This window comes from Macadamia integrifolia, unplaced genomic scaffold (genome assembly GCF_013358625.1).
Source record: "Macadamia integrifolia cultivar HAES 741 unplaced genomic scaffold, SCU_Mint_v3 scaffold1133, whole genome shotgun sequence".
In the NCBI taxonomy this organism is placed as follows: Eukaryota; Viridiplantae; Streptophyta; class Magnoliopsida; order Proteales; family Proteaceae; genus Macadamia; species Macadamia integrifolia.
Genome location: NW_024868098.1, coordinates 45,526 through 64,343, shown reverse-complemented (window position 1 = coordinate 64,343; position 18,818 = coordinate 45,526). Strand labels below are relative to the sequence as shown.

The 18,818-nt window shown below is 39.6% G+C and overlaps 1 protein-coding gene across 3 annotated transcripts in view; it reads right to left on the bottom strand.

Moving 5' to 3' along the window:
• The window catches only part of LOC122062889 (U3 small nucleolar RNA-associated protein 21 homolog), a 49,362-nt gene that overhangs the window by 6,234 nt on the left and 24,310 nt on the right, over positions 1 to 18,818 (bottom strand). For all 3 annotated transcript variants that reach the window (XR_006135128.1, XM_042626562.1, XM_042626563.1), the window contains exons 12-20: positions 11,370 to 11,435; positions 10,863 to 10,905; positions 10,136 to 10,275; positions 9,739 to 9,951; positions 8,219 to 8,303; positions 7,831 to 8,125; positions 3,116 to 3,377; positions 2,719 to 2,941; positions 2,004 to 2,218 (exon numbers count right to left, since the gene is read on the bottom strand). Coding sequence is in view for 2 of the 3 variants with exons in the window: in XM_042626562.1 (XP_042482496.1) it covers positions 2,004 to 2,218; positions 2,719 to 2,941; positions 3,116 to 3,377; positions 7,831 to 8,125; positions 8,219 to 8,303; positions 9,739 to 9,951; positions 10,136 to 10,275; positions 10,863 to 10,905; positions 11,370 to 11,435 (1,542 nt within the window). In the remaining variant the exon portion in view is untranslated. The remainder of the gene's footprint in view (positions 1 to 2,003; positions 2,219 to 2,718; positions 2,942 to 3,115; positions 3,378 to 7,830; positions 8,126 to 8,218; positions 8,304 to 9,738; positions 9,952 to 10,135; positions 10,276 to 10,862; positions 10,906 to 11,369; positions 11,436 to 18,818) is intronic.

Below are 18,818 nucleotides of genomic sequence, written 5' to 3'. Positions count from 1 at the left end.
ATGGGGAAGAAGATTTGGAAGAAGAGGATGATGTGAATGATGACTTGGATGTCATAGATAACTTTGGTGAAAATGCAAATGCTTCTAGTGGACAACAAAGGAATCTGCCATATGCTGCTGATTTGTTGGATGATTATGATGATTAAGTCATTTGTGTTTGACTGTTTGAGTGTTTGGATTTTATGTATTGTCTTTAAACTTTAAACTTGAACTTTGAACTTTAAACTTGAACTTTGAACTTGGATGATTAGTTAAGTTTTCTTTTTTTTTTTAATGTTGAGTTCATTTGCTATCAAGCTTTATTGATTCAGTAAGTCATTAATAGCTTAACAGGTTAGCCACTTATCTCATCATTTGATCTAATGATTCTATTCTTAGGTTTCCAAATATATATCTCTCATTCATATATGATATATTGACATATATACCTTTTACTTTGTTGAGGTTGCTCACTCACTTCCAATCATTGCTTTCAAGCTTCAATCACAGGTTAGCCTTTTACTTTTTACTTTTGTGTGATGTACATGTTGATTTTTTATGACTTGATGAGTGATGATGTATAACTGTATAAGTCAATAATTTATGTTGATTTTTGATGACATGATATGGCTATGTTGATTTTTTTGATGATTTGATGTTACTTAATGTTTGTTTTATATGTTATAGGGTATATATTCTAGGCTTGTAGCATGCTAAATAACTTTAAAAAATAGGAAAAATAAAAAAGTAGCATATTAAATAATTTTGGAAAATTGAAAAAATAAAAAATGACACGGGCGATTTGACCACCATGGCAACGCCAAAATGGGCGATTCATCGCCAAATCGATTAGCCATCCCTCCACCGCCTTGGATCGATTTGACGCCGTGACAACTATGGGATCCACCAAAAGTCATGTCAACCCAGATCCATTCTCTGCTCAAAGGGAAAATTCTTCTTCGAGACAGCCAACATCTACTAAGAACCCTCTACCAGACAAAGAAGGGACATGAGAAAAAAAAAGATCAGCATCTTCAGTGCCACTCCAGCAAAGATAACAAGAGGGGGGACTTGAATGTGGATGAGGACAGATTGCAAAGGGAGGTAGTTGGATATAGCTCGCCAAGCAGTGATCTATGACGAGGGATGTGACCTTTAAACAAAATAATATTGCGCCAAGAAATAAGAGGACCTTCTGATAGAATGAAATCCTAAGTGAAGACAGCCAAAAAAACCCATGGGGGATGGGAGCCAATAGATCATGTCCTTCCGCGATGACCAGGGGGAGGGGAGGGAGGGCAGACCAGAGATCAACAAGAGGGGAGGGGAGGAAGGGGAAGACCATTCACCGTGTGAGATGATAGAGGCAACTGAGCCTAATCTGCTTAGGCCGGAAGAGTAAATGGATCTAAGAGTAATCAAGGAGAGAAGGATGCATAGGTATGCCAAGGATCCATCCAACGGGAGGTTGAAGAGCCATTACCATACAGGAAATAGCACCAAGAGTGGTAGATCTAGTGCTAAGAATTTTGCACTAGATCCAGCATGCATCCGAAGAGGGAGAGGCAGTCCAAAAGGAATCATTCTTGAGGGGGGAGGGCTGACCAACTTAATCAAGTCCAAACTAGAGATATCCTAAGATGAAGAACAACTAAGTATGATGATCTTAAATTAACCATCCAATCTCTTGCTATTTTTGGACATACAGATGAAAGATTAGTTTAACTGAACATTCTGCAACATTGAGATGTTGGATGTTTATAACCATTTGGTTAGAGAGTTTTTCTACCAAAGATATCTACTAGGTAAGACCCATAAAACTAAACTGTCTGACACTCCACATGTGCGCCATGTAAGCAGCACTGGCTGATCAAACTGTTTCTTCAAACAGCTAACAACAGGAAATAGTTTCTCTTTTGCCCATCCAGTGTCCAACCAAAACCATAGTGCTCAAAACAGAAAGTTTAGCAATGAACCAAAAAAAAAAAAAGTTTATTTGGATGAGTTTAAAAGTCAATTAATACCTTAAGAAACAATCTAATTACTGCTTGAATGAATTCATAGTCTTTTCTGCACGAAATCTCATGTATGAAGTAATCAAGTAGCAGCTCAATGGAATATAATTCAGATCTCTTTTCAGGCTCTTGCTGATCTTCGTCATCTATGATCTGAAGCATCCGGAGCTCCAAATCTAATGTTGATGGAGATAAACCTTTGATGTAGTCTGTAAATGCTGAAACTGCAATCCAAAAGTGGTAAGTAGGGAAGATATTTCTCCAAAAAGTGTAAGTAGGGTAAGAACTTTCACCAAAAGGGGAAAGTAGGGGAACAAATTTCAATGTTGATCCAAAAAAACAGTATTTATTTTCCAGCAAATTATACAAACTGTAAAGAAAAATCCATCATACTAGTTCATCCATAAGAGCAACCACTCAAGGACCCACCACTAATGGGTGCCATCTAGAAGTCTCCCTATGCTAACCATCTGGTCTAAATAACTTTCCTGAATATCCACATTTGTTTTTAGTTGACCAAAATACTGTGAAAGATTGATGGTTGCAATCATCATATCAGGCTGCACTCTAAAATAAGTCTTTCTAGTTTGGACATTTCAAACTATGGATCTCATCTATTTCTACATAGCTATTTACTGACTATAAAATATAGCTATTTACTGATTATAACATATGAATATATATTTCTAAGGATCCAAGCTAAGCTCATAGCAAGCATACTTACAATTTTTCATTTCTGCAGAGGAAAGAAGTAATTGCAGAAATCGGGAGGTCTGTTGATCAGGTATCCTTTTACTGCTTTCCATCTCATCATCTTTTTTCTCCTTTTCTTCAACAGCTATGCCAGTAGGTTTGAACAATATGTCTCCAGAAAAAGATGGGACTGATGGCAAGAAAAATGGAGCCTTTTCTGGCTTTTTGGGTGGCTCAATTGGTTTGTTGCGGACCTGGGTGTCAGATAAATATCAACATGTAAATAATTCTGGAGGTCAAACTAAAAGAGCAACAATCAGGGTAGCATACATACAAAATGCTATAAACCCACAGTAAATGTTCATAAAAATTGATTCTTCAAAGAGTTAAAAAGATAATTGGAAAAATTATATCAGATAAAGACAAACCTTTATAATGTCCAAATTGATCAAGCTTTGCCACTGGCTTTTTGGCAACAATGAGAGAGTTACTAGATCAGGGATCTGTTGATTGAAATGTGAGGCATAAGCAGTGTCCTTAACATGTAATTTACACCCAATATGGTTCCCATGATTCTCCTCATCAGCAATTTCCTTCGAAGAGATGGCTGGCCACTTGACACTGACAACTTCTTTCCCACTTGCATATGAATCCACATAAGAAGCTCCAGAGAACATGGCCTGGTTAACCCTGATAATTCCATTTTCAGTACTTCAGTGTTAGAGATTACCAGACAAAATCAATAATAAGGGCCCCAGCAAAGATTTGTTGAAACTTACTAAAAATTTGCGTATCAATCATATGATACATGTTAGGAACTAGTATGGGTCAATTTTATCCCAAAAATTAAGTGTTTAAGAAATTCATTTTTCTTGGCTTAGCACGTTAGACCTCACCCCTGGTCCTCAACAACAGAATTTGGCCCTTTATCTTCACGAAGTAATTCGGAAGATCCTGCCCCACCTAAGTAACAGGCTTTGGTTTGGGAATTTCAAAGGATGAGGAAAATCTATGGATTCCCAGATACAGAAAGGACACAACTTAGGTGAAACAAAGATTCCCTTTCTTGCATTCTCATTGGTTCCAATAAGCAACAGGCACAGGAGAGGCTCATAATTTGATGTCCAGGCAACAGAGAAATCAAATTGTTCTTTGTCAAGCAGAGGACTAACCATTTGCAACTGTACTTCTAGGGAAGTTTCAAAAAAAAATTCTATCTTCAGAGTTGACTGAAACACTCCATATTTTTTTCATGGTCTCATTAATCCCACCATCCTCAGTACCTTCGGCACGCATTTATGGGCGCACTCCCTCCTTGGGGGATGTGGAGCATATTAGAGAAGCACATAAAAGATTGCTTAGGATGTGATCCAGATCATATGGAAAAGGAAGTTGATATCATACTGAGGGAAGCCAACTGGGCCCAAAACTTCCAGAATTTCAAGAGATTTCTTTTGATATTATAAGGGACAGGGGACTCCGATAACATCAGCTTCTTTTGTTCCTTCCATGAGGCATGTATGTACGCTGCCTAGCCATGTTGTTCTCGAACATAAATGGAAGTTAAATGGAAAATCCAAGAATTTTAAAGCTGCTCTAAAAAATTGGAACTCTTCTTTCTTCGGCAACATATTGATGCAGATAAGTCACTTAATAGGCTTATTTTATTGCAAATAAACCTTAGGTTGGGTTATGTATGTGTTGGGCCTTTGATCTCATGGGTTTTCTTTGTAATGGGCCACTTTACTGGGCCTAAAATATATAGGAAAACGGGATTTAATTCATTAGTTTAGTTAAGAGTCCTGTTTTGAGTCTATCTTCTTTGTTATTCCAGTTTTCTAGTCAGTTTAGGTTTCCTAATTAGTTAAGGATTGGGTTAGGCACTTAGGCCTTTCTTTTTTAGCGTTTGAATCAGTTTTGAGTCTTCTATATAAGTTTGTAAGGTGCTACAACATTAAACACGAATTTATTGAATGAAAAAAAAGAAAGCTTTGTGTTGAAAAACTGTGAGATGCAATGTTGTGAGAGACAACTTGGGTGAGATGCCCTAGGGAAGAGTGAGATACTCTACTCAACCTATTCCCCTACCCCGTTCTTCCCTTCATTCTCTTATTTCTATTTTGTTCATACTATATGTCCCTAAATCTGATTTTTATTGAATTTACTAAAGATCCTACCTGGGATTGGATCACTTGTGATTCGATCTTACATTACATATCCTCTAGAGTCTCTTCCTACTGCGATAAACATGATATCATCCAAGCCAGGCTTTAGCTTGATCTTGACAATCAATCCCTAGTGGAGGAAGAGAACTCTATATCGTCTAAATTCTCCTCTCTAAGCTCAATAAGAAAGCTTTCTTTGGAAAAAAATCTAGAATCAAACGGCTTGAGCTGGGGACTCTAACTCAGCTTTCTTTCAGAGATCCTTCAAAGCAGAACCAATGCCAATTTTATCCTTAAGCTCATTTCCAGAGATGGCACCACCCTACTCAATCCTAAGGACATCAAATTTGCACTTGCCTCCTATTTCGCTAAGCTTTTCCATCCCTCCTCTCCTTCCTCTCATGTCCCCCTCCCCCAAGATCTGTTTAACAAATGTATCCCTGATCAGTCTTCCTTCCCTTCAAGCCATCCTGTACAATGACAAGATTTTGGATGCAATCTTCCCCCACAAATCCAACAAAGCTCCAAGTCTTGGTGGCTTTAGTATGGACTTCTTCTCTTCCTGTTGGGATATCATTAGATCTGATCTAATACATGCTGTTGAAAGTTCTTTCCTTGACCCTAATCAAATCAAAAGAATCTACCACACCTTCCTCTACCTTATTCCCAAAAAAAAGTGTTGATTCCATGCTTGATTTCAAACTCATCTCCCTCTGCAATCTCCTGTATAAATTCATTGCTAAAATTTTAGCAAATTGGATCCAATTGGTCATTGACTCTCTAGCCAGTGCCAATAAAATCAATCGGATTTTATCGCTGGAAGAAGCATAATCGATAACATCATTCTGTGTTATGAGATTGTCAGAGGCCCTCTGCTGCCCTCAAAATAGATATCCACAAAACTTTTGATTCCATTAGATGGGATTTTATCTCTAAAGTCTTCCTTCAGATGTCCTTCCCCTTTCCTTTGTTCACTCGATCCATTCTTGCATCTCCTCTCCTTACTGCTTTGTCCTGGTCAATGGTAGCATTGGTGGCTACTTCTCCTACTCTGTGGGTATCAGGCAAGATTGTCCCTTTCGGCTTCCTCTTCTCTCTTGTCATTGAGATGCTCTCCCGTTCCATCCAACCTTCCACTGACTAGCATTTCATCTCCTCGATTCCCAAGTGTAAATCCCTCAAACCTCAGCCATCTAACTTTTGTTGATGACCTCATGATCTTCTCGAAGGCTGACATCTCTTCCATCATGTCCTCTACCCACCTCTTTGAATCCCTCACAGGTCTTTGCATCAACCCCCTCAAATCTAACCTCTTCCTATCAAGAATCTCTAATGCCTCTCAAGATCACCTCCTTGAGCTCACTGGCTTCTTCTCCCTTGGCTCCCTCCCAGTCAAATATCTGGAACTACCTCTCATCTCCCTTCAGGCTCACTGGTCATTGCTCACCTTTGCAGTCTCATGCTCGTCCATATGAGGAAAAGGCTTCAACTCTGGAAAGCAAAGCTTCTCTCTTATGATGGCCGCCTAGTTCTCATCAGATCTGTACTCCAATCTATGTACCTTTATTGGTCTAGCATATTCGTCCTCCTTGTTGCTACCTCCAAAGTATTGAGACCCTCCTCTATTCCTTCTTCTAAAAAGGAGTTGACTCCTCAAAGTTCCTCCACCCTATGAATTGGAAGAAAATTTGCCTTCTCAAATCGGAAGGAGGCCTTGGGTTGAGAATCAAAGACGTTAATATTGTTGGCATCCTCAAACTCTTCTGTAAGATTGCTTCCAAACATAACAGTATAAAGGTCTCTTGGGTCCACTCCTTCCCTCTTAAGAACAATTCCCTCAGGACTGCCTCCCCTTCAGATGCCACCTGGATCTGGCGCAAATTCTTAACACTACAACTACTACTCTCCGTGCTATATCTTCTATCATTGGTAATGGTTCTTCGACCTCCCTCTGGCTGGGCCCCTGGCATCCCTTGGGCATCCTCCTCTCCTTGATCACCCCTAAGAACATTTACTCAGATTTGAGCCGACCTGCCTCTATTGCCTCTATCATCTCGAATGGTGAATTGTCCCCCCCTTCCCGTTGCTGATCTCTGGTCTGCCCTCCCCCCTACCTCTTGGTCATCGTGGAAGAGAGGATGAGATCTATTGGCTCCCCTCCCCCACAGGTTTGTTTAGCTCTGCCTCCACTTGGGATTTCATTGGTTCAAAAGGTCCCCTTGTCCCTTGGCGCAATATTATCTGGTTTAAGGGCCACACCCTTGCCATAGCTTCAATGCATGGCGGGCTATCTCCAACTACCTCCCTACGTAGCCCTTCCTCATTTACCGGCACATTCAGGTCTCCCCTCTTGTTAGTCTTTGCTGGAATGGCACTAAAGATGTCGACCATCTTATTTTCTCCTATCCCTTCTCCTCCTATTCTGGAGGAAGGTCCTTAGTAGCTACTGCCCGTTTCGAAAGAGAATTCTCCCCTTGAGCAAAGAATGGATATGGTTAGCATCACTTTTGCTAGATCCTTCATTTGTGACACCGCAGGAAAGCTTGCCTTTTGTGCTATCATCAACCATATCCGGATGGAGCGAACTCTTTGTAGATGGACTTCCAGCTCTCATTCTTTTAAAAAGATTTGGAATGCCATCTACTTTAATGTTAGCTCCAAATTTTTTGTTCTCTCTGCCACCGCACTGTATGCGACGCCCCAAGGAATAGGCTCATTGTTGTATCATGGGGTCTCACCCTCTCCATTATTTCCCCGAATGGAATCCCTGCTTTTTGTTGGGCTTGTCCCTTCTGTTTGTTGGTGATTTTCCCCTCCTAGTTGGCCTTGTCCCTATGACTGTTTTCCTCCCCCCACCCTTTTTTTCTCCATTGTATATTCTTCTCTCGATGGATTTATTTATTCATCCAAAAAAAAAGTGGCAGTAAAATGATTGATGGTAATAAAGAGAGAAACACAAAGTCTAAATAGGACCTTACCACAGAAAGACACCATTTTGATCAACATGAGAAGTTGCCAAAACATCCATATTTGGTGACAGGGACAGTGCCGTGATAGCCACATCCACTTGTATTGCATCAATCTGTCTTGCAAGGATAACATCCCAAATTCTAAGACTTCCATCCATACTGGATGACAAAAGCCATTTCCCATCCTCACTGAAACACAAGTCAGTAATTCGATCTGTATGGCCTTCAAATTTACGAACAATTCGTAAGGCAACAATGTCAAACACACGGATAACCATATCATCAGCCACAGTTGCCAAAAGCCCTGAAAAAAAATTACACAGAATATCACCTAATCACAATATGCTCCAAAAGTATGTAATCTGTAAAAGATAAATAAACAGCATAAACAAATTACCATTGGATCGGTGATAAACTAACTTGACCACAGAAGAACTGACTTCCAATCTGGATTTCAATTCACGCCCCTTGAAATCCCAGATCTGCACAGGGACCCAACGAATGATGAACTTTCAAGCAGAAATCAGCTGATTAGAATTGTTTCCATTCTAAGAGATTATCACCACAAATGAGTGCTGGGACACTACAGTACGTTCTCCCAAAACATATGACCACAAAGGGAAAATCACCATATTCTAGGAATATACCTCATTTTCATTTTTCAGGTTAGTATAAAAATGGCATTGATTGTGTATTCTGCTAGACTGTACCTATTAGAGAGTTGTTCTGCTGGCCACCATTTCTAGTTAATCATACGTTGTAGATTCTCTTTCAAATATTGTTCCTTCTTATTCCTGGGCTTCTGTTTGTCCTTTGTATTAACCCCTTCTTTTGTTTAATAGATATTTCCATCATTATTGATCAAATGAAAGAAAACATGACAATATGTTGAATAAAGAAAAGAATAATTTACAGAGAGCATCCAGTGAACTATTCCCTTAATAATTTTTTTTTTTTTTTAAAGACTAGGTGTTTTCCTTCTTTTGGAAGGCAGACATCAAAGTCTGATAGTAATTTACCATCTCTCTCTATACCCCTAGTTTTTAAATACTTTTTCCAAAATTTTGGGATATGGGTTTTCCTTCTTTATATGCTGAAGTTTAGACATTCTTTTCCTACTTTTTTTAATAATTTTCGAGCTGTTGCTTTAATGAAGCCAGGTTCCCATGGAACAACCCTTTTCTCAATGAAATAAATTTTCATTTAGGAAGGTTTGGGTGTGAGTTTGGGACATATTTCAGACCTTTTTTTTTTTCCTTTTGCGCCTTTCTTTTTCTAATCCCATGTTTAATAAAATTATTAATCCTACGTCTTTTTTTCCCTGATAGATACGCAGATTAATCATTGAGTCATTAACAAATATTTAAGGCATCTTTTGAAGAATCAGCTATTGCTCACATATTTTACCCATATACTTCCTTTAATAGATATTATGTCTCAAATCAAAAGAAAAATAAGTGTCAGACTTTACAGTTTTTGTAAATTTATTTACAGGAAAGATCATTGTTACACATTTAGGACAATGACCCACTAATTTCGAGCTGGGTGGAGAATAATATGACAAATTTTAGCCATTGCACAAGGGGTCTCCTAGATTAGCCATGTGTCAAACTTGGGGGTATAACTCAACTAGTTTTCCCACCTTGTGTTTGGAATTTTCCCTCAAGTTTCCTATTTTCTGTAGGACCACACTTTCACAATTAACTCTTTTTTTGCCACATAGGTCTGCAATGAAATTTTACATTCGAGTTGTTTGTGTGAGGACTGACACAACATCTGTTGCGCTACTTCCTTCCCTTATTTATGTCTGTCTTTACACATTTCCTTCATTTGCTTCTTTATATCTTATCTTTTTTCTATTTTAACAGTCATGTTGAACCAAAGATAAATTAGACTTTTAACATCTAGAATACACACCTTTACATCTCCATGATATCCAGCACTTATCATGAGGGTATTTGTAGCATCACAAGCAACTCCAACCACTTCACTGTCATGGGCACAGCTTCTGCTTTCATAAATGTCTATGTAGCTCCCTCGGCTGATTCCTGACTGGAGATTAAATCTCTCTACCCATCCACCTTCTGTCCCCAGAACGGCAAAATTACCACAAGCACTGATTGCACAAGTCTGCCACGTAACAAAGAGTTCTCATGAACTATAAAGATTTAGCGGGAAAGTAAATGGAAAGAAGCTCTACAGGGTAATACCGTACATCGGAAGATAGTTGCACATATATTTGACATGCAACGTGCATAAGCAATTGAGTGAAATTACAAAATACAAGATTGTGAAATATAAATGAGAAGCATACCTTAATGGGTGTTTGACTGTCCAAGCTTGGCGTCAGGATGTGCTCACCAAGGACAAAGTTCTGAAGCCTCCACACATATGCCCGTGGAGTATCCATATGGCAAGTTACAACATTGCACCAATCACGTTCACGGATCTCAGCTAAATTTGGCATATACAAGGGGAAAAAAATTGAACAGAACAATTAAGGGCATTCTTCATATTAAATGTAAACATGACTTCTACTAAATATGATGGTAGCATTCACTACCACCAGCTTATCTGTTTCATCGTTGTCAGTCTATCATGAAATCTAGCTTACTTTTGCAACTTGTATGGCTTAAAATGACCTTGAAATCATTTACATGAATAAAGGAAAAACATTCAACTTAGGCGCTCTCTGGTATAGTTTATATGTATGTTTATCTGACGGATAAACATAGATAGAGGAGTTAGGTATGAATTGTGATTTATGACCCCTATTTCTTATTAAAATAAATCAGTATACCAATAAATTCATAAAATAGGTTCAGAGGCGGTTATGATTTATCATTATTCATGGTTTGGATTTTATCATACATTCTCCAGGGATAGAAGTGTTATCAAATGGCACCTTAGTACAATTATTATGTTTTCCAACTAAATCTTAAGGATAACCATCACTTCGCAATTTTTTTTTTTTTTTTTTACTTCTAGAATAAACCTGCAAATATATGAAAAGAGCAAAGCTCAGAGAGGAAGACACTTACCACAATCAAATGCAATAGCAGGCTTCAATTTTATTTCTTCCACCTGGGAAAAAAACAACCTTGAGTTTCCACATTTACCCCAAAATAAAAAGTTTCCAGTACAATATTGCTTTGGCTTGTTATGAACAGAGCATTGTTTGGACTTTAGAGAAAAGAATAATGGACTGTGAGGGAGTTTTTAAGAGACTGGTGCATATGCCAAGGAAGTGATCATCCAATGAGTCTTGCATTCCAGTATAGGTACAAACATGCTGTATGATCATAATCTCCAGTCCATCCTATTCCAAGAGGTAGATAACATAGAAATGGTCCAGAAAAGGGGTCCGCAGTTGTGTTGGTATGATCATCTAGTCAAGTTTTACCACAACAGACACTAATCTTGGAGAAATCCAACAATCCTTTACAATATAACTACAAGGGAAGAAAAAAAGTGGGGTATAACTTTGGTGCATAGACTTTAGGAAGTCTATATGCCCAAAAGTGAAAGCAGAAAACTTGAACTTGTACCTTCATCCTAAGTTTCCTCGCCCTCTTAGAGATATGACGCTGAGAAAGCTCTCTACTTTGTTGATCCTGGTCACCCCAAGCCAGATTCAGAAGAAAAAATAACACATTAAGAAAATATCCAAAAAAAACTTCAGTAATATATGCATGCTGAACAAAGTCTCATTTTCTTTTTCACACCCAGGAGAGGGGCTAAGGTAAGCAAACTTCCATCCACTGAAAATTTAAAATAAAATAAAAAAGGATAAAAGAACAAAATGTGATGATCAACCTCCCATAAAGCACAAAGGTGAACAACACTAAGTGACCTCAATCAAAGATGACAAGCATCTGAAGTGAAGAGCAGATGTTCCAGTCTAAGTGCACATTTAGATTGAAATCTACTTAATTCTGACCAAGAATTGGAATTGGGCACCTGGGTGGCTGGGTGTACACATGTTTGGTCCCCATTCTGGGAGCTAATTCTCATATCTAGAACAGAATTGAGAATTGGCCGGAAGTCCAATTCTCCAATTTTAGGTTCTCAAAAGAAGACAATTATGGAACTTGCAGAATTGGAATTCCACCAACTCTGCCGTAAGCTTTAAAATACCAACTGCATTTAAGACTTGTTAGTGGGGGCTTTTTGGAGCTCGACCGAAAACAAAAACCAAAACAGCATGTTATATGTGAGATACCACAAGGAAAAAGGATCCAGCAGTGAAGGAGAAGCTTCTCTCATGAATTGCATTTCTGCAGGTAAAGGCACTGATTACTCTCCAGATTGGAGCTTGCTGTAAATTTCAGGTACTTTTGGGCATCATCGATTTCACTTGTTAGAATTTTCATTAGATCATCAAGCTCTCTCTCACTAGATGAAAATGCCATGAGATTAACAGAGTTCTACTGGCTTTTTTTATAATATCTGATGCATATATGAGATGCTCTAAGCAGGATGGGGGTTCACATTTTTCCCAGCCACTCTTTTTTTTTTCCTTATAGTTTTTCATGTTGGGTATAGATTCTATTGTAATTATCAAAATCAGAATAACAGATGTTATGCAACTATCAATTTGAATTTGAAGTCATCCAAACACAATCATTCCCAGAATTGGGATTGGAAAATTTGGCAAATATGACAATTATGGCAGTGTGTTCTACAAATTTTACCCTGTCTTCTTTTTCATTAGTTGGTAGTAAAATTTACTGATATATAAAGTAGGACATAGTTTTCCTTCACCAGTGTCTGACCGACAGGATTGTCCAGATGTGACCCCCATCACTCCCCACCTCCCCCCCCCTCTATCATACGTGGTAGCGAAAGGCAACGGTCCATGGCCTTAGGAAAACTTGGTCCTATAAAGTATGCAATAGATTTACAAGATTTATGTGCCTTACAATGGTTACAAGCTACTATTTAAAGAGGAAAATAAGACTCTTATTTGTAATCTAAAACTAAAATTAAGCTCGACAACTTGGACTCATAAACTGAAAAAAAAGAAAAAAATCCCATAAATCAACTCTACCACTAATCAACCTATTAAAACTAAAACAGAAAATTACAAGATAAACCCAAATAATAAAACTCTGAATGAATAAATAAACTAAAGGGAGAAAGAATGCAGCACGTCTAGCGTTCCCCCCACCTAGACACAGCAAAGTGTGAAAAGACCTAGCTGCCCCCATGCACGGTGGGTAATTTCATGCCCAGCTGTGTCTGGGCTTAGAGGGCATATGCAGTCAGCATTCCTTCCCCTAAACTAAAATATCCTACTGGACCAAAGAACCAATTGGACTCGATTCATCACCATTTAGTTTCCCCAATGGGTTTGGGCCAGTCTATGGAATTGCTCCTACATCAACACCCCCAGTGTTGAAAAAAACTCAACCTCGAGTCTATAATATGAGAGGATCAGTACCACACTACCACTCAATAATGTCCACAATTATCATCTTCGGTTGGGCAACAATCCAGCATATCTCACAATCAACCATCACAATCACCTAATGGTCATTAGCAAACAACATACCTTTGATTGGAATTTGATAATGGGGTTTCACAACTGAAATCGGACCGTCCATCAATTCCTCCGCTACAACCTTGGTCCCTGATAGGACTGTTCACTCAACTATATCATCACTTCCATTGTCCACCTTTTTCTGCCACCACTAATCTGTCCTCTAAATCTTCTATCACGCTTAACACCTTAACACAGGAGAGGTCAGAATCACCGGCAAGCTCTCGAAAACCTGATCAAGATCTAGAAAATCCGTTCGGAGATCCAACAGCCCATCCTCAAAGTTCTTTGAAGCCGCTCCAGAAGAGTAAGGAATGCAGAGCCGACCATCATTGAAATTAAAGGAGTTCAGATGACACCAATTGATGCGGATCTGGGGTTCAAAAACCATCATTTATGGGCCCACCCAAACAACAAGTAGCTCAAATCTAACAACCAAAGGCATTCTCATAATATACCAGAATTTTCAAGGCATTGTTGGGTAAGTGAAGAGAAGAGAACATGATAGGGATTGGTATTTATTCTTCAGGGACTAACTTGGAAGGGTTTCCAAAATATGGATATAAGGGGATGAGAAGTGTTGAGGGACATTAAAGGAAATTAAAGAAATAAAGGCTTTAAAGCAAAGCCACAACGGGGTTTCGGGGTTGTCTTCATTCTTCAACCTCCCGCAACACAATCCATGGCAGAAAACCACCAAGCTTCGATGGAGAAAACTCCTTCAATAACTGTCGGTTGAGCCTGAAGTTTCAGGCGTAGACTAACCACTCCATGTTCTTCCAATTCCACACACGCAGCACTCCAAATAGAAGACCGAATTAAAATTCTGCAACTACAATCTGGCAGTGAAGAAATCAGGTCTGATTATGGGTTCGATTCTCACAGTGAAGGAAGCACTTGGAGCCAAGGTTCTAGGATTTTAATCGTCTGGAGACAGGCTTCCATGAACCCAAATCTTAGACTCAATGAGAAACCCTTTAAAGAGCTCTATCAAATCTCTTGCTGTTCACTTGGTTCGACAGTAACAGCGTAAGAGCAACAAGAACAGAATAGGGCAAGGGAGGGAGAAGTTTAGAAGAGGAGAAGGATGATGTGAGAGAGAATCCAGAGATGAGAGAGAGATCTGAGGAAGACAGGGAAGAGGTCACACATCATTGCTGCTACTATACCACCCTGGTACCATAAACCAGTCAAAACTTTTCATTCATCAAATCGGCATATCTTAGGTTGGTTAGAAGCTACTATTTAAAGAGGAAAATAAAAGACTCCTGATCGTAATCTAAAATAAATATTAAACTTGACTCTAACTTGGAGTCATAAACTTGAAAAAAAAAATCCTAAATCAACTCTACCACTAATTAGCGTATTAAAACTAAAACAGAAAAGTACAAGATAAATCCAAATAATAAAACACAAGGCTTTTGAATCAATCCAATGGGATTTCATCTCCAAAGTCCTGCAAATTTCTTTCCCTCTGTCCATTATCCACTGGATCCACTCCTGCATATCCTCCCCCCGCTTCTCGGTCCTTGTCAACGGCAGTCCAGCTGGCTTCTTCCCCTTCTCTGTCGGAATTAGGCAAGGATGCCCCTTATCCCCTTTTCTCTTTTCCCTCTCTATTGAAGTGCTTTCCAGATTCATCCAATCCTCCACTAACCTCCACCTCATCACCCCCATCCCCAAATTCAAATCCCTCAAGCTTACTCATCTTGCCTTTGCGAACGATCTCATGATCTTTTCTAAGGTTGGCACCTTATCTATCTCTTCAATTATGTCCTCCCTTCAGTCCTTCGAGGTTCTCTCTGGCCTCAGAGTCAACATTCTTAAATCCCATCTCTTCCTAGCAAGCGTCTCTGAAACCACCAAATCTCATCTCTGAAACCACCAAATCCCGTCTCTTCAAGATCACTGGATTTTCTATTGGCTCCCTTCCCATCAAATATTTAGGCCTTCCTCTCATTATGGCTAGGCTCTCTGCTCACCATTGCTCCCCCATACTAGATCTTATGAGAAAGATGCTTCAGCTCTGGAAAGATAAGTTCTTGTCATATGCGGGTTGTCGCGTCCTTGCCAAATTTGTGCTATAATCCATGTACCTTTATTGGTCTGGAGTCTTTGCTCTCTCCCAATCCGTCATTAAGGCCATGGAATCCCTGATTTTCTCCTTCATCCAAAAAGGAACAGATGCTTCTAAATTCCTTCATCCCCTCAGCAAGTTCTCCATCTTTCCTTCCTAAATCTGAAGGAGGGCTCAGCCTCTGAAGAATTAGTGATGTCATTATATGGATATCCTTAAACTCATTGGAAAATTGTGTCCAAACACAACAGCATTTGGGTCCTCTTGGGTCTACTCCTCCCCCCTTAATAATGACTCACTCTCATCCGTCACCACTACTCCAGATGCCTCCTGGGTTTGGCGCAACATTCTTTGCACTAGAGACATGGCTATCAGAGCCATCTCTTCCACTATAGGCAACGGTGCATCTACTTATGTCTGGCTCGATCTGTGGCACCCCATGGGTATCCTGTCAACCATTGTTAGCCCTAGAGTTATTTACTCCTCTCGTTTGAATAGAAATGCCATTGTTGCCTCCATTTTGGAAAATGTTATATTGACCCCCCAATTCTCTCCCCCTTCCTTTGCCAATCTCTGGTCCTCCCTTCACCCCATTCCCCTTGGACATAGGGGATGGGACGATAAAATTTGTTCGTTGGCCTCTTGTGACACCCAAGATTACGGAAATTACCAGACCCACCTAGGATATCGGTGAAGTATCCCCACCAAGAATATGAAAAGTACCAGAGGGTTTGGGAAATCGGTGAGGATATGCAAACTTTAGTCCCACATCGCCTAGGGGGAGATTATTGGGCTTGTCGATAACCTTTAGCCTCCTTAACATGGTACAATATGTTTTAAGCCTTAAGGCCCATGGGCCAAAGAGCACAATATTGTGCCAAGGTTAATGGGGTCAGGGGCGCTACAAATGGTATTAGAGTAGACCCCGACAACATGTGCGGCTACAGCAGGAACGTTGTGCCCAAAGTGGGAAAGAATGTGACACCCAAGAATACAATAAGTACCAAACCCGCTTGAGAGATCAGTGAGGTGTCCCCACCAAGAATACAGCTAGTAATATGGGGTTTGAGAGATCAGTAAGGGTGATATGGATCCGGGCTCCAAAATTGAAATCGGATCGCTTAGGGCCCACTTAATTAATTAATGGCACAATTTTATAGCCAAATACCAAAGAGAATCGCAGATCTGTAAATAACTTGAAGTCTCTAATAAAGGGTGGCAAACTGGTAAATAGTTGGTAACTCTATCATAAGAAGAAATCTCAAAGTGGTAGCAACGTACAAGATGGGGAGGGGAAGACTTGGAACCAAGAAATAAAATAGGTTAATTGAGAATAATAAAAGAAGATAAGGGGTAATTATGGGATCTGATAAAGGAAGGATGTAAAACCTACTTTATGAGATCTTCTTCAACCTTAGATCACGATGGAACTCAATACCAGCGGGAGCCAGTCATCTTCAACTCGACCCAACTCTTCAAGCAAGGTCCTGGTACATGGAAGATCACATGCAGGTTCGGTACATCACCAGCACTGTCAGTTCCATCCCTCACAGATGTCAAACAAAGAACTTAGACCAAATATTCCAAATCTGAGATTTCTCCAAGCGATAAACAGAGAACAGATCTGCAATCAATCGATTCACACAACAGGAACAAAGCTTTGGGGTTAATGTTATTGGATTTGAGTCACCTCCATGGTAGCTTCCTTCGACCCAAACCTCTGATTCAATCGATCACAGAACAGGGGTCAGCAAGCTCCCTTTTGATTACCGCCCGGCAAAGACAAGAAAACAGTAACCATCGAAAATAAAAGGGTAATAAAAAGTGGGAGATAAGAAGTAGGGATGACAAGAAGGAGAAGAGATGGAAGAGAATGATGGGAAAAGAAAGGAAATGAGTAAGAAGGATATGAAGCTCACGGCATCCATAGTTTAAGCCAATCAATAATCTGTCATTCAATTTCTTCAAAATCTCAAGTCTGAAATTCCATATTGTATTACATTACTTAAAAGAAAACTCAAAACATCTCAATGGTAACAAATTAAAAATGGAAACTAGCCAAGATAGAAACTGAAATAAAAATCCAAGCTAAATAAAATACCACAAACTAATTTCTAAACCAAAAAAAGGAAAGTAAATAAGAAAATTCTCAAATCAAAGAGATCCCTTCCATCGCCCAACCACATCAGAGGGTGTGCAAACTTTAGTCCCACATTGCCTAGGGAGAGTTTACTAGGCCAGTTGATAACCTCTAGCCTCTTTAACATGGCACAACACGTTTTCAAGCCTTGAGGCCCATGAACCCAAGAGGATAATACTGTGCCAAGGTTAATGGGCCGGGGCATTACAACTATCCCACAAGATTGTTTAGTTCTGCCTCTTATTCCATGGACGAACATTATCTGGATCAAAAGACATCCCTTGCCACAGCTTCATAGTTTGACCCGCCATCTTAAACTCCATCCCTACGTAGTCTTTCCTTCTCTACTGGCATATTCAGGTTCCCTCTTCCTGTTGCCTATGTTGGAATGCACCCAAAGATGATGACCATCTATTTTTCTCCTGTCCCTTACCCCTTTCTATTTGGAAAAGGGTTCTCAGCCACTGCTGGCCTTCCAGAATAATAATCCTCCCCTTGAGTCGTGAATGGATTTGGGTTGACATAACATTTTCTAGAAAACTATAGTCTGTAATACTATTGGAAAGCTTGCTTTTTGTGCCACCATCAATCATATCTGGATGGAACGCAACTTGCGTAAATGGACTTCCAATTCCAGATCTTATGATAAGATTTGGAAGGTCATATATTCTGATATCAGTTCAATTAGTTTCAATCTGATACAGAATTGTCAGAAATACCCCAAGGAATAGGCTTATCGTTGTATCCTAGGGCCTACCTCTGACTATTTTGTCTTAGACCCCAACCTTTTTGTCATCTCCTTTGATTAGCAGTTAGCCTCTTATCTGCTAGTCCAGTGTTTCTCCTTTATTGGCTTGTGCCTTTGGACCCTACTTCCCCCCCACCTCTTTCCTTTGTATATTCTTTCTCTTGCTTGGAATGACTTCATTTATTCATCCCAAAAAAAAAAAATTAAAGGGAAAATGTTTTGTGGGTCAGTTGAGCCCAGACACATGGGGGCAAAATGACTAGCCAACCCCCATGAAAAGGAAAATGGCATTCTTGTGGATGCTTCCTCATACGCTCCCATTGGCCCTCGCACACGCACAGGAACAGCACTTCCGCACAGAAAACAGATCCCCCAATTTAAAATTTTAAATAACTAAATAAACTAAAGGGGAAAGAAGGCAGCCTGGTCGCAGGGAACATGCACCCAGACATAGGAGCACGTAAATTTACTTCTCCGCCCCCATGAAACA